At 37.4% G+C, this 13971-nt stretch overlaps 2 protein-coding genes across 6 annotated transcripts in view; one reads left to right on the plus strand and one right to left on the minus strand.

Annotated features, from left to right (window-relative positions):
* The window catches only part of MASTL (microtubule associated serine/threonine kinase like), a 38098-nt gene extending 32245 nt beyond the window's left edge, over positions 1–5853 (plus strand). For all 3 annotated transcript variants that reach the window (XM_030888363.2, XM_004716105.2, XM_045300196.1), the window contains 3 exons: positions 1634–1747; positions 1850–1951; positions 4818–5853. In XM_030888363.2, the coding sequence (XP_030744223.1) occupies positions 1634–1747; positions 1850–1951; positions 4818–4975 (374 nt within the window). In that variant the 3' untranslated portion in view covers positions 4976–5853. The remainder of the gene's footprint in view (positions 1–1633; positions 1748–1849; positions 1952–4817) is intronic.
* A 3417-nt stretch (positions 5854–9270) lies between these two features.
* Positions 9271–13971, minus strand: part of ACBD5 (acyl-CoA binding domain containing 5) — a 60484-nt gene continuing 55783 nt past the window's right edge. For all 3 annotated transcript variants that reach the window (XM_045300198.1, XM_045300197.1, XM_004716116.3), the window contains 3 exons: positions 12722–12766; positions 12284–12393; positions 9271–11475 (listed from right to left, as the gene is read on the minus strand). In XM_045300198.1, the coding sequence (XP_045156133.1) occupies positions 11463–11475; positions 12284–12393; positions 12722–12766 (168 nt within the window). In that variant the 3' untranslated portion in view covers positions 9271–11462. The remainder of the gene's footprint in view (positions 11476–12283; positions 12394–12721; positions 12767–13971) is intronic.

Raw genomic sequence — 13971 nt, forward strand, 5'->3', positions numbered from 1 at the left:
AGATTAAAATTAGTAGTTACAAAAGAATTTTCTAAACTTTGTAATTCCATTAGGAAAATGTAAACATATCAACATCAATCTATCTTTAGTCATAGAGGTAGATTTTAATAAGGAAGCCAGTAGTATAAAACTTTTTTTTTTCAATTTTCTCTAGCAAAAAGTATATATTACAATGAGTGGGAGCCATCAAAGTATGTGATCTTGTTAGACTTTGACGCAAGTATATGGGTATGTGTGACATATCCATGGAGAAATTACATATATTTACAACATGAATACATTTTGGCTGAGTTGGGAAAAGGGTCCTAATTGCTAACTTAAGTAAAATACATAGAAATAAGCTTCTGATTTTTCCCTACTTCCTTTGTAATCCGGCTAGTGCCTTTTTGTGTTTTTAACCCACTGGAAGAATTCTTTCTCAGTGCTACTTAGAACATCTACTAACTGTGGGGGCTTACCTGTTTTTATAGTAATTGCTAGGTCAAAAGAAACCCATAGACAATTTGCATTTTATATTCCTTAAAGGGCAACTGGGATTAAGCGGTTTGCTGGTGAAAGGTGCTGCCAGTGCATGCAGTCATTTACCTGTGGGCACAGTCGCAATTGTATGTTCTACTTGATGTGAATAAAATTTGGAATGATATATGTATTAAATCCCAACTTATAATAAGAAAAAGGAGAAGGAAAATAAAACCTGGCCCCTAATTACCTCCTCAAGCCATGTATTAGTGAATAGTTATTAATTTACCACTTGTGCTCAAGAAAATGGAGCCCTGGTGGCACTGTGGGTTCAGATTTACCTGCTGACTGCCAGGGCAGTGATTTAAACCGACTAATCGCTGCTTTTCAGAGAGGGCTGAGGCCGCCTGCTTCTGTAAAGTTTGACAGTCTAGGAAACCTTACGAGTTTCAGTAAGTTGGAATCCACTTGATAGAAGTGGGTTTTATTTTGTTTTGGGGTGTTCTAAAAACACTTTGTAATTAGGGCTCCCATAGTTGTCCAGATAGCTTCCAATTAGTATATGTTGTTACCTCATCTCATACCTGCTGTGGAATAAGTAGAATGCATCATAATAACTTAAGTGCTCTAATATCCTAGTTTAAATTTTGAAGTCATCAAGTTATATAGAGAAGACTCGTTAAGGTAGTTGTATTTTTTGGCTGTTTTAGGATATAAAACATAAGAGTATTCGGAATACCAGAAACTATTAATAAAGGATTAACTTTAGGTTTTCGACAACTAGCAGTGGTAGTTGCTAAGTCAAACTTCTTGGAAAGTAACGACAACATTGCTAAATGGAGGTAATTTGACAATTTTTGCTTTTTTTAACCCCAAAAGGCAGCCATGGTGCTCAGCTCCTAACCCAAAGGTTGGCAGTTTGAGCCCTGCAGCATCGCTGCAGGAGAAAGATGAGGCCGTCTGCTTCTGTCAAGATTGCAGCCTTGGGAAACTTAATGGGACAGTTCTACTCTGTCGTAGGTGGATGCTGTAAGCCAGAACTAACTTCTGGTATAACACCAGACAAAAGCCCTCGGAAATGAATGCCTTAATTATGCACACATCAGTGTGCTAAAGTTTTCACCTAGGAAACATTTGTAGAAAATGTCTGCAAGTTCTTTCTGTTCAATCCCAGGTCCGTCAGTAGACTGGTGGGCACTTGGAGTTTGTTTGTTTGAGTTTCTGACAGGAATTCCCCCTTTCAATGATGAAACCCCACAGCAAGTATTCCAGAATATTCTGAAAAGAGGTGAGTCTGTCTGTCCCCTTAAAGTTAATTTATTCATCATTTGTACCTATATATTATTTTAATCAACGATTAACAAACTTGTTGGTATATTTATATTTATAGATATCCCTTGGCCAGAAGGTGAGGAAAAGCTATCTGATAATGCTCAAAGTGCAGTCGACATACTTTTAGCCACTGATGTTACAAAGAGAGCTGGAATTAAAGGTAGGGTGTTATATTACTAGACTCTTTGGCCCCCAATTTTTCCAAGCTCTGGTTATTAATAATAATATAAAATTCTAATATACAGTGACTGGTATAAAGATCATTCTGTTGTGTTTTTTTTTTCTTTCTGCCATCCAGGTATGTATTGATGGATTTGTTCAAATTCTATATTAAAATTCAATAGTCTAGTTGTAATAGCATTCATTGAAATTTATTAATCTCAAGAAAACTACCTGAAAGAATCTTACCTTGTCAATCTTAAGTCATTTCAACTCAGATCCAGTTAACCACCAGCAAATGGAAGAGAATCTTCTTTTTTTTTTTAAAGGAATCTTTATCAAAAGTATCCATTCTGTAATTTCTCATCACTCTTTCTGGTGATGTTTGTGGAAACTGTCTTACAGAGATTCTTGCTCACTCTCAAATAGAGTAAAAGCTATGATCAAGAAGGCTATAAACACCAGTGATTTACCTTGACTTTCCTGATTAAAAAAATGTTAGATCAACCTGAAGCATATTTCAGATAAAAATAATTTTCAATCTATAGAAAAGAAAAATGAGAGAACATTAATGTTATCTAAAACATATTTCATAGTGGCATTCGTTTTTTGTTTTATTTTTAACCCACTGCTATGGTGTCGATTTCAATTCCTGGTTACCCTATTTAGGGTATCCGTGACTGTAACGTCCGGGCACAGGCAGCCTCATCCCTCCCCTTCCAAGTGGCTGCAAACCAAACTTCCAGCCTTGCAGTTAGGAGTCCAACCACCATCCCGCAGTACCACCAACACAAATCGTTTTAAGAACTACAAGTTCCGGTCCATAGTAATATTCTAATGTGCTAACAGAGTGTTGGAATGATTTTCAAATTTTTTCTGTGGGCAGGGACATTTAATGAGGAAAAAAGCTTAAAGCAGTAATTCTTGACTGTGATATATAGATGTGACAGGAAATTTCATGGTCTTCTCATGACTTTAAAAATATCTAAATGTATCCCTGAAGGAACTCTAAATTTGAGTGTTAAAATAATTGTTTATTAATTAAAGAATACCTCTATCTGCTTCCCTGAATAAATAGCTCATCAAAGATGTTTCACGAAGCTATTGAGAAGATGTCATTGCTTTTGCTACATTTCCACTTTTACTGAGTAATGAGTGAAGCACTGTCCTTTGCGTTATAGGATGTTTCCTGCACTCCTGGCCATAGACCTACTGCACGTAGACACCAGTAGCACCTTCCCGCAGCTGTGAAATCAAGAATAGCTCCAGACTTTCCAAATGTCTCTAGGGTCAGAATCATCCCAGTTGAAAAGTTCTGTTCTAAAATAATTTTTAAAGTAACGTATGCTCAGTTACTTATGATGAACAGTGGAAAGACAAGCGCATGCTTTCACTGTGCTTACTTTCACTGTTCTCCCCCTATCAGGCTCTTAGTTTAGTGAAAAAACAATTCAGAGGTGTGATGTTGATGTCTCAACTCATTTCCCCAGTAGAGACGCAGAGACACAGAACTCTTCCCCCAGTACAGAAACACAGGCTTCTTTCCTTCCCCAATAAAGACAAAGATGCAATTCTTTCCTGCTTGTGTAGTTTTCCACCAATAGTTTCCTTAAATTGCTCCTTCTTTTTGAGCTATTTACTGCCTTTATTACCTTTGTTTATTCCATGTGTAGTTTTCTGTCTCCTAGGAATTCTTATTTTTCCCATAGGTCTAAGGATAGGGGAGGTATCTTAACAACTAAATAGCACAGAAAGACTAAAGAGCCTATTTTCATTTTAGTATATAGAAAGAAAAATAGGCAAGGTGGCAGGTTGCAAAAATGTAGTTAAACGGTTGAACAAAGTTTGAGATCTTAAAAGGAGCCCGCCACCATTGCCATCACGTCCATTCTAACTTAGTGACCCTAGAGCAGCACAGAGTCGAGCTGCTCCCAGGGTTTTTGAGACTGTCAGTGTTTGCAGGAGCAGGAAGCCTCATCTCCTCACCTGCAAATCCACCACCACCGTGGTTAGCAGCATCATGCTTAAGCTACAGTGCCACCAGAGCTCCCTAAAAGTGGGAAAAACTCCCTGCTGTCGAGTTGATCTCCAACTCAACTCAACCCAGCGACCTTACAGAACAGGGCAGACCTGCTCCTGTGGCTTTCTGACAATAGAATGCTTTTACTGGAGTAGGATGCCTCCTCTTCAGTACAGCAGCGGGTGGTTTCAAACTGCTGACCCTGCAGTTAGCATTCCAACTTAGAACCCACGATGCCAGCGGGGTTATAAGTGGAGCAGTAGTGTGATGTATTAAGATTCAGGAAGTAACCCAACTGCCACAGGATCAGTGTACTTGTGTTGTGGAGCTTGAGGTCATGGAAGTCAGCCTTGAAGCCCATGTGTCGGAAGTGTCACCAGCATGTACGCTGCAGTCTCCATGAAGGACAGGGATGGAGCATGGGGAGCAGAAATAAATATAGGAGGGTTGTAGTGATGTACACGGGGATGAGAAACGGAGCAGTGATTATGGAAGACTGGTGATAAGGAGGCTGTCTTGGGAAGCCGATAAGTAGGCCAACTTCTTGTCCCTTTGAGTTAGGGATTCTGGGAGGACATGTAGGCAGTGAGAAGGCCAGGCTTCTAAAGGAAAAATCATTCATTCATGTGTCTGTCAAATACAAACCGTGTACTTTTCAAGTGCAAGGTCGATACCAAGCACCACAGTGTGCACCTGTGTGATGTTTGTGGTCCAATAGAGAGAGAGCAGACAGAAGCATCTGAAAACTGCGACCTAATGAAGTAGAACAAGATATGAAGCCTTCTGTTGTTCTTCTAAAGCCCTGTTTGGGTAATAGTCATGATTCTCTGTTCCATGTTTCCCCAAGAGCTGCAACGCCATCCTCTCTTCAGCGGCGTGGACTGGGAGCATCTGCAGCATCAAGCTATGCCTTTTATACCCCAGCCAATTGATGCAACAGATACATCCTACTTTGAAGCCAGAAATAACGCTCAACACCTGACTGTATCTGGATTTAGTCTATAGCACATACATTTTCTAAGTCTGACCTTATGTTATAAGCCTGCATTTTTATATGGTCCTCAATGCTAGATTGGCCAAAGGAAGATAGATGATTTAACCTGGGTCAATGAGCTTTAATGTATGTTACAACCACCACAAACCAGGAATTTAATCTCAAAATGGTGTATAGATCTTCAAAGTTCTTATTTATTTGCCTATTGCACTTTATGAAAGTTAATGCATCAGTAAAACTAGAATGACACTATCACTTTAGAGGGAGGGTGCATACACTTCATGTTCTTGTTAATCTACTGTCAATTGCTCGAGTTTAATTTATTTGCAAATGATTGCCTACAAACGGTGCTTTCTCAAAAAGTCATTTAAGGCTGCATTGTTTTAAAACATTCACATTCTCAAAAAGCAGCCAGAGAAATAGTCACGAGTTGTGTGACTTCTTTCGAGAATGACGAGTGAGCAAAAGGCCTAGGGGTTTTCCAACTCACTTTCCTACGAATATGGTTAAACCAAATTGTGTTGCGTGAGTGTTTCTGGCCTTGCTCTCCCGTCTGTTTTTCACCTGCTCCTGGAAAGCTGAGGTGTGGCAAGCTCAATAGTTTGTCTAAGTTTGGTGGAAATGATGTTTCAAACATGCCACATTGTTATCAACAGCCTAATCCATAAGAAACAAAAATAACTTTGTATTGTGCTTAATATAATTGTAACATACTTCAAGTAGATAATTTGTCAACATCATTTATATGTGTGTATCTTTACAACAAATTTTAACTTGTTAGGTCATATATTAAACTGAGCTTTCAGTATTTAAATGTGCCATTAAGTAAAATTTCAGCTAATAAGATTAAGTAATCTATTAAATACTATTGTTCTTTTTTGCACACTAACCTCTGTGTTTTACCTTTCTTGTGTGTGTGTGTGTGTGTGTGTGTGTGTGTGTTTTACCTTTCATTACCATCCCATGTGGTTGCCAAAGACAAGGATATACAAGTTAAAAAATAGTAAAGTGAAAGACCATTTTAGGCCAGTGTCATATAATTGAATTCATGGTGTTGTGGTTTTATTGAGCTAGTTTTAATATTGGCTACTTAGAATACTAATAAATAACTAATTACTAATAGTTATTCCTTCCAGTAAAACGCTCAAAATAGTCAATACTTGAATATTAAAGACATTTTTTATTAAAATTAAAACTGAATTTAATTTTTAAAAAGGCATCTTTCCTTAAAGTTAGGTAAAATTATAAGATTATAATCTTTTAATGGTATTTTCAAATAACAGAAAGCTTTCAAATCAAGCACAAGTAGGTCAACTCCTTTTACCAGATTAAAAGGCTTTGACATATTAAACTGAGCTGATTGTTCATCTGTGAAATGGAAGTGAATAATGATTACTTTGGAGAGTTGAAATGAGCACGATTAAGAAACATGCTATCTGAAAGTGGCTGCCCAGAATACCAGTGATGATTTCAACTCAGAGCAATCCTACAGGACAGTAAAGAACTGCCCCATTCGCTTCCCAAGACTTTAAATCTTTACAAGAGGAAACAACCTCATCTTTCCCCGAATATGCAGCTGCAGTCACCTGGAAAGCTGTAACCAGGTGAAGAATAGTGTGATGGTGTTTACTATCCAAATTTAAACCACTTAATTCATTTCTCAGCCCGAGTAGTGTAGTGGGTTACACATGGTTGCTAATGGCAAGGTCAGCTGTTCAAACCCACCAGCTGCTCGGTGGGAGAAAGAGCAGGCTGCCAACTCTCATGAAGATTCACAGCCTGGTAGGAATGTTATGACAACATATGCACAAACGTGCTTAATACAATTGAATGATGGATTGTTATAAGATTTGTAAGAGCCCAGCAATAAAATAATTAAAAAAAAAAAAAAGATTCACAGCCTGGGAAGCCCTAGGGAGTTTTACTCGGTCCTCTAGTTTTACTAGGAGTCACAACTGCCGCGATGTTTGGTTTGAATAAACCTTACAGGATGATGTGGGTCCACACATTTGTTAGGGAAACCTAAAGAGAACAAGAACAATGGGAAATGGGGAAGGGTCTGACAGAATATAGAGTCTTCAAAGAACATTGCCTGCCTCTGCCAAGAGAAATTAAAGTGCACCTGTTGCTATACAGGCAGCCCCTAAATTACAAATGAGATTATCTCCTAAACCTGTCTAAGTGAAGTTTTAGGTAAATTGGAGGTGAAATACAAGGTGGCTTCAAAAAGTTCACAGAAAAATTCCATTCATGTTTAATTTTTTCACAAACTTCTTGAAGCCCCTGGGTTCTTATTTAGCCTCACAAATGTCTCAATATAGTTTACCTTTCTATGTATATAAAACTTCCAAAATAACCCAAACTCCCAAAGACATTGAAACATCTTACACCTAACAATATAGTAATAAAGTAACTTCACATGGTTACTTCTCATAGGATACTGAAAAGAGGTTGTGTGTGTAAGGGGGTGGGGGGAGGGTATCCAGTAACGTTAAGCAAAAATTAAACAGTTTTGATAGGAAAAAAAGATCATGATGAAAGACTGAAAAAACTGCTTCCATTGTCTTGAGTGCTACAAGCGAGTCCTAAAATAACATTCATAGACAAAAATGTATCCTGTAAATCTGCCCTCACTTTCGAACACTTCAACACCTGCTGACAACCGATATTTCATCACAATCACCTTCCCGTGCGGTACACGCAGCTTTTGGCTTCAACGGCTTAAGGCCTTTCTTGCACTAAAGGCTACTAAGCATATTATACTGATTTAAATCATCTAATCAGATTAAAAATAGGCTTTCCAGTTCAATAATTAAACCACTGCATTGCTTGCTTAGTAAGAATTGGGGTAGACCCTTTTACATGCTTTATCCTTCTTATTCTAACTTTAAAAGTATCTGACTGTAGCCTAATTATCTGACTACCAGCCTTGGAAACCCTATACAGGTTCACTAGGACTCAGAATCCACTCAGTGGCAATGGGCTTTTGAATGACATGTCACCTCTTTCTGATTGCTTTATTACTTTCTACTCCTTGTCGATGCATTCCCAGCACCTGCATCAGATCGATGCTTTGGAGGCATGGGGTAACTAGGTGGTAGATTTGTTTTAAGTATAAAGTTACACATGCAACACAGGTCTAACAGAAACGTGATCCATCCTACAAGCGTGGATACCTGTCACCTTCCTCAAACTTATGAACCACTCTTAACTGAAGAACTTAATATAATAGGGCTCAGGGTGGGCTATTCTCAAGTATCAGCTGTCTATCGTCAGACACTTAAACCAGGGACTTTCTGTATATAATCTTTAATGCTTTTTCTCCTCACTCTTATTAAATGTTAAATTCAGAAAATGTTTGAAGAGGTATCTGTATGTCCTCGTCTCCTAGTTAGCATACATTGAAGATATTTAATAAAATTTAATTATTTGAACCCTAAGAATTCTGTTCGTTCTTGGAAAATGTGCCTTAATTTTAGGTTTGGGAAATAATCACTATATACCTTTGCCACTTTGTTCCAAAACACCTTGGAAGGCATTGAAGTACAGCTACTCTAATTCCCAAAATGACCACCTATGTTAGCCATTCACAGTCAGTTCAGAAGTCAGTGCAAGCATGTACTATTGCCACAGGCCTCCTTTCAACTAATAGCAAGTCCAGAGCCAAGTCATTCTTCCTGTGGACAGTGAATTGGATGCTGCAATACTCAGAGGCAGGGAGCACATGGGGATTAAGAGGATTGTGAGTGGAAGCCATGAGATTGAGGGACTGTATGAGGAGGCTGAGGGCAGGAAAGAACGTTTGGCATCTCACTTCGGGCTCCAGAGGCGGAGGACTAGGAGCACATGGGGAGATAGAACTTTCACAACCTTACTCATTCTAGGCAGGCCCACAGGAGCCAACATGAGACTGGGTAGTAGCAAGGTTTTCTTTTGTTTTGTTTTGCTGGTTAAGACCTCCAAGTAAGCATTAGCGCAGCGGTGCTCAACCTGGGGGGTCAAACGACCCTTTCCCAGGGGTTGCCTGATTCAGAACAGTAGCAAAATGACAGTGATGAAGTAGCAATGAAAATAATTTTATGGTGGGGGGGGGGGTCCCACCACATGAGGAGCCGTATGAAAGGGTGCGGCATGAGGGAGGTTGGGAGCCGCTGTATCAGAGGGTTCTAGGTGAAAATGCTAGCTTGCAGCTGTTTTCCTTCAAGAGCCCTTTGACAAATATATGAATTCCTTCTATTTATTCTCATTTAATACTTAGTGTATGATCAAAATGCACCTTTAATAGCAACAAGTATTAAAAATCATGTCTCATTAATCATTTATTTTTAACTTAGTTTCACAACAAAGAAACAGAAACGGAGATCATTAAAAAAATTACCATAGTTGTCTATTTAAAATGAGGCTCGTTCACCAAAGGAACAGTACTACACCCTATAATTACATCTTAATTTTTATATACAAGAACTGTGTGCAACGTGCTTTTCAAATTATAAAGATACAAGTGGTTATCCCTAAGAATTAATTACCCCTGGCTGCTTTTTTTTAATGAATCACAACTGTTTACAATCTGAATTTGCACTTTATTTATTTATAGACGAAGAGAAAAGCCTCCATTTTCTGACACCAGATAGCTAATTTTTAAAATAATGCCTGATCCACAGGAGTAAGCTTTATTTTTACATGGAATTCAGTTACTAGATTCTTTTTCTAAACATTGTTTTTAAAAAGCAAGTATCAGTAGATCCCTTTAGATAGACACATACTGATCAAATGAAATTTGAAAGTTCTTTCAAAAAATCAAGTTACACAAAAGGAAAGAAAATCTTGAGGTCAGCATACTGTATCCGTACACAGTTTTCTTCAGGCAAACAGAAGAACCTCCTTTTACGAAGGATGGATTACTTCTTTCTTTCACTCAAAATACCCTGAACACATGATGCTAATCCCAGCATTGTATATAATTAAGAGTGCTCAGAAAAGCCTTTCAATCAGAGAACTTGTTAAAGCACAAGATACATATATATTTTTAAGCAAATAACGTGTGGTGTGTTTTTTGCAAACACCATAAGCCCCTTGCAAATTACGTTTCCTCTGCACAATACATGTATTATGTGCATGTGCTGTGTGTGTTATCTCTATGGGAACACTGTATGTAAAGGAGCCCTGGGGGAGGAGGGATGCTGGAGGATTAAGTGTTGGATCGCTAACTGCAAGGCTGGTGATTCAAACCCACCAGCTGCTCCTCAGGAGAAAGATGAGGCTATTTGCTCCAGTAAAGATTTACACCCTCAGAAACCTGATCTACGTAGGGTCGTCCAGGTGAGTTGCAATTGACTTCATGGCAGTGGGCTTGGGAGTTATTTATACGCAGAAAATACAGGGAGAGGAGTTACACAGTCATAGGTAAGAAGAAGAATTTCCTAAACAAGGTCTTCAAGGAGCTAAAGCAAAGTTTTCTTAGTCTAGAGGAAAGGGCCTGGAATGTTCTTATCCCTGTGGAAGCTTCTGGCTGTCAGCTTGCAAATCTTCCCAATACTCCTAAGAAACAGGTCTATCTCAAATACTATACCAGAAGGGAAAACTGAGGCACTGAGGTTAGAAGTCCAATCTATAGTTTTCCAGTTGCAGAAAAGTCATTTTCATGTTTTATTTTTGTAAAAACAGTATAAAGAAGTTTTTACAGTATATTTGAAAGCACCCTATGAAGCAGAAACTAGATATCATTAGTTCCAGAAAAATGGCTACAAAGGAATAAATGTATTTGACTGGATAAAAACCTTATTTATCAGAGTTCATTTTCTCACCTACTTTTAGCCCATTCTCCCGTTATTTTCATCAGCAGGTTACGGCTGTAAAACCTAGGACATAGGACTCTCCTTCCTAACAGTGCTGCCAGACCCTCGAGTCAGCGTTGTCCATACCCAGGAACCACTGTGAAAACTAGTGCTCTGGATGGTCCACAACGCTTACTGTGGAGAAGAGGCTTCAGCAGGCCGCAACGCAGTGACTACGGAGGCAGGCCAATTTCAGTTCATTTCAGTTACTCCGAGTTTGCATCCTTCCTCACATTTATTTATTTTATTTACTTTTTTAAATCTTCCTCACATTTAATTTAGACAATTAAATACCCACTTAAAAATCAGCTCTCATTACTACAACTGTACCTTGGGAAGTAGCTTAGTTTCATATGGGAAATAACTGGATAAGGAAGTTATCAAACAATAATAATGTTCTGCAAGTTTAAGGATAGGGTAAATCTATGTATGCTACTTTTAACATACTTAAGTTTGATTATTCAAGCATCAGCAAAATTAGACCTTAAAACATTATTTGTGTAGTGCAAAATATATACATGTATGTATGTATGTACACAAACCAAACTACTAGACAACAGAAAAATGTAATCATCACAAACTAAGACATTCTTGTGAATTTAGAATCCATTTCATTCCAAAATCATTCAGGTCCAGTAGTCTTCTTGGGTCAAATATCTTTTCTTCAGTTTAGTTTTCTTTAAAAAAAAAAGAAGTAAAAACAATCTCATATGAGTATAAATGTAACCTAAACATGAAACAAATTCATAACAAATAATTCTCTGAATGATAACACAAATTCAAATTCTAAATAACACCACAAAATTACAAATGGTTATTATGAAATGACTTCATGTGACATACACAGCCCAAGAGGAAGGGCTGAACTACAAAGGGTGCCATGAACAAACAGCTTTAATAAAATAAGGGAAATGAATATTCTTCTTCTCCCATCTTGTAGCTTTTGGTTTTAGAGAACTTTTTTATTGATGAATATAAAATGAACTGTCGTAACATAACTGAGACAATTTAGCTAATGTCATATATTTAATTGGTCTAATAGTTTACCTATTAATATGTAGGCCCTTGGGTGGTACAACTTGTGGGCACTACTAACCACAGGGTTGATAGTTCGAACCTATCCAATGCCCTGCAAAAGAAAAGGCTAACTCCTGGGCTGACAGTTTTCTGAAATGTCACTGCCCATATTTCAAGGTATAGAGAACACATTTTTTTTTTTTAATTAGCAAAAGGCCCAAAATAAGAGTCATACTTTCAGAGTACTTTTTTCATAAGTCACAAATTTTAGAAAATGCAGTAATTTTCCTGTTCTGTAAGATGTTCTTAAGTAGCTTTTAAAAGTCTAAAACATTAGAACATGTCATTTCTAAGGCAATTTCTAAAGATCAGTAATGTTGAGCATGTATAAGTCTATAAATTGAACCTATCAACTAACTGCTACTGAAAGTTGTGTTTACTATGTATAAGATTGAGTTTACATATTACCTTCTTCTTCTCTGATAATAAATATGCACCAACCATTGAACAATAATAGGCCATATAATAGCAAAAGTCAATGCACCAGGAGACATCTGGAAGGGCCACCAGGATGGTCTCTGAGAAAATAAAATAAGCAGGTCACCAATCTATCCTAGACCGTCTGTACCAGCACTAAAAACATCGAATTCCTAATTACAAAAGTATGTAATTAATAAAATAACAAATCTTACTCCTGCTAAAGAAAAGAAGATAATTCTATATTTCAAAGCATAATCCAGTAAATAGATTTTCAGGAGTACTTCAGACTTCAGCAAACACAAAACAAGTATTTTTGAGTCTCTTAAGCTCTGAAGGATGGGCTGCATTAGGAATGCTTTATAAAACCCACATAATTGGAATTAGCTGTAATTTATTTGATTTCAGAGAAAAAAAAAAATCTCTTACCGGAGAGGAGGACTGGCTACTAGCCTGTATTGTTGCCGGGTTTGCCTATAAACACACACACAAAACAATCACACACACACACAAAAAGACAGTAATTTTATGATAGTCTATATTTTATTAAATGACTGAAATATTAGTTTATTCTCTGTTTTTCTGCAAACTCTGCTTCGATTAACCTGAATCCAATTCAACAAATGAGAAGGTCCTTGAAATTGCTACCCTTAAAAAAAAAAGAAAACAAGAAATTGCTACCCTTACAAATGTCTTTGGATCTCCAAGTTTTAGCATTGAAATGATATAAAATTATAAAAATAAGGCCCCTGATTTATCTAAATTCTTACTGCTTTCATGTCCTTGTTAAATTTCCAACTTTTAATTAATCTCTTTCTATATAAACTATCAATTTATCAATATATTTGAGAACTGGTATATTGATGATTAAATAAAAAGTCTAAAAGCTATCTGACATGATCTGTTTGGGAGAGTCATGATGAAGTAAGATGGAGGGGGACTAGGAACAGTAAGAGTGAAGCTATTCGTGTCATAGGTTCCTAAAAAAGGAGTAACAAAAACTAAGTCACACAGTTTTCAGAATAACTTAAGAACTTCTGATTCCAATTTGGCTCATTCCAAATGCAATCTTTAGTTTGTTATTAGAAACTAACCATTCTAGTTTTTCTATGTATTGTTATATTAGCGAAATAGTATGAAGATTGATAAGATCATCTCTTTACTCAACAAATATTTACTGTGTGCCAAATATGTGTGAGTCAGTAATTTGGGGCTTCAGGGAGACAGCAGGGACAAAATGACAGAAGTCCCCAGCCCAGGGGAGCTGGGCGGTGATTATAACTCACACGTGCCTGATTGTTCTGTACACTATGCTATGAGGTAGTGTAGTGTATACATCATTTTATTGTCACATAATCCTAATTCATACAATTTAAAACTTCAATATTATCAAGAAGAATTGTACCCAAAAAACCCAGAATTGTACAATCATTACCACAATTAGTTTTAGAACATTTTCTTTTTTTCATGTTTAAATCGCTTTTAAAATGAGTTGTGTATGGAGATCCCCTTGCAGAGGGTTCTCGGGGAGGAGACGAGACAGACAGGGTACGATGTAGCAATGATGAAAAATACAACTTTCCTAAATGCTTCCTCCCCCCCACTAGCATAATCCCAATTCTACCTTGCAAGTCTGGCTAGACCAGAGGATGTACACTGGTACAGATAGGAACTGGAAA

This window comes from Echinops telfairi, unplaced genomic scaffold (assembly GCF_000313985.2).
Source record: "Echinops telfairi isolate 266 unplaced genomic scaffold, ASM31398v2 ScPeMD7_7461;HRSCAF=8499, whole genome shotgun sequence".
Lineage (NCBI taxonomy): Eukaryota > Metazoa > Chordata > Mammalia > Afrosoricida > Tenrecidae > Echinops > Echinops telfairi.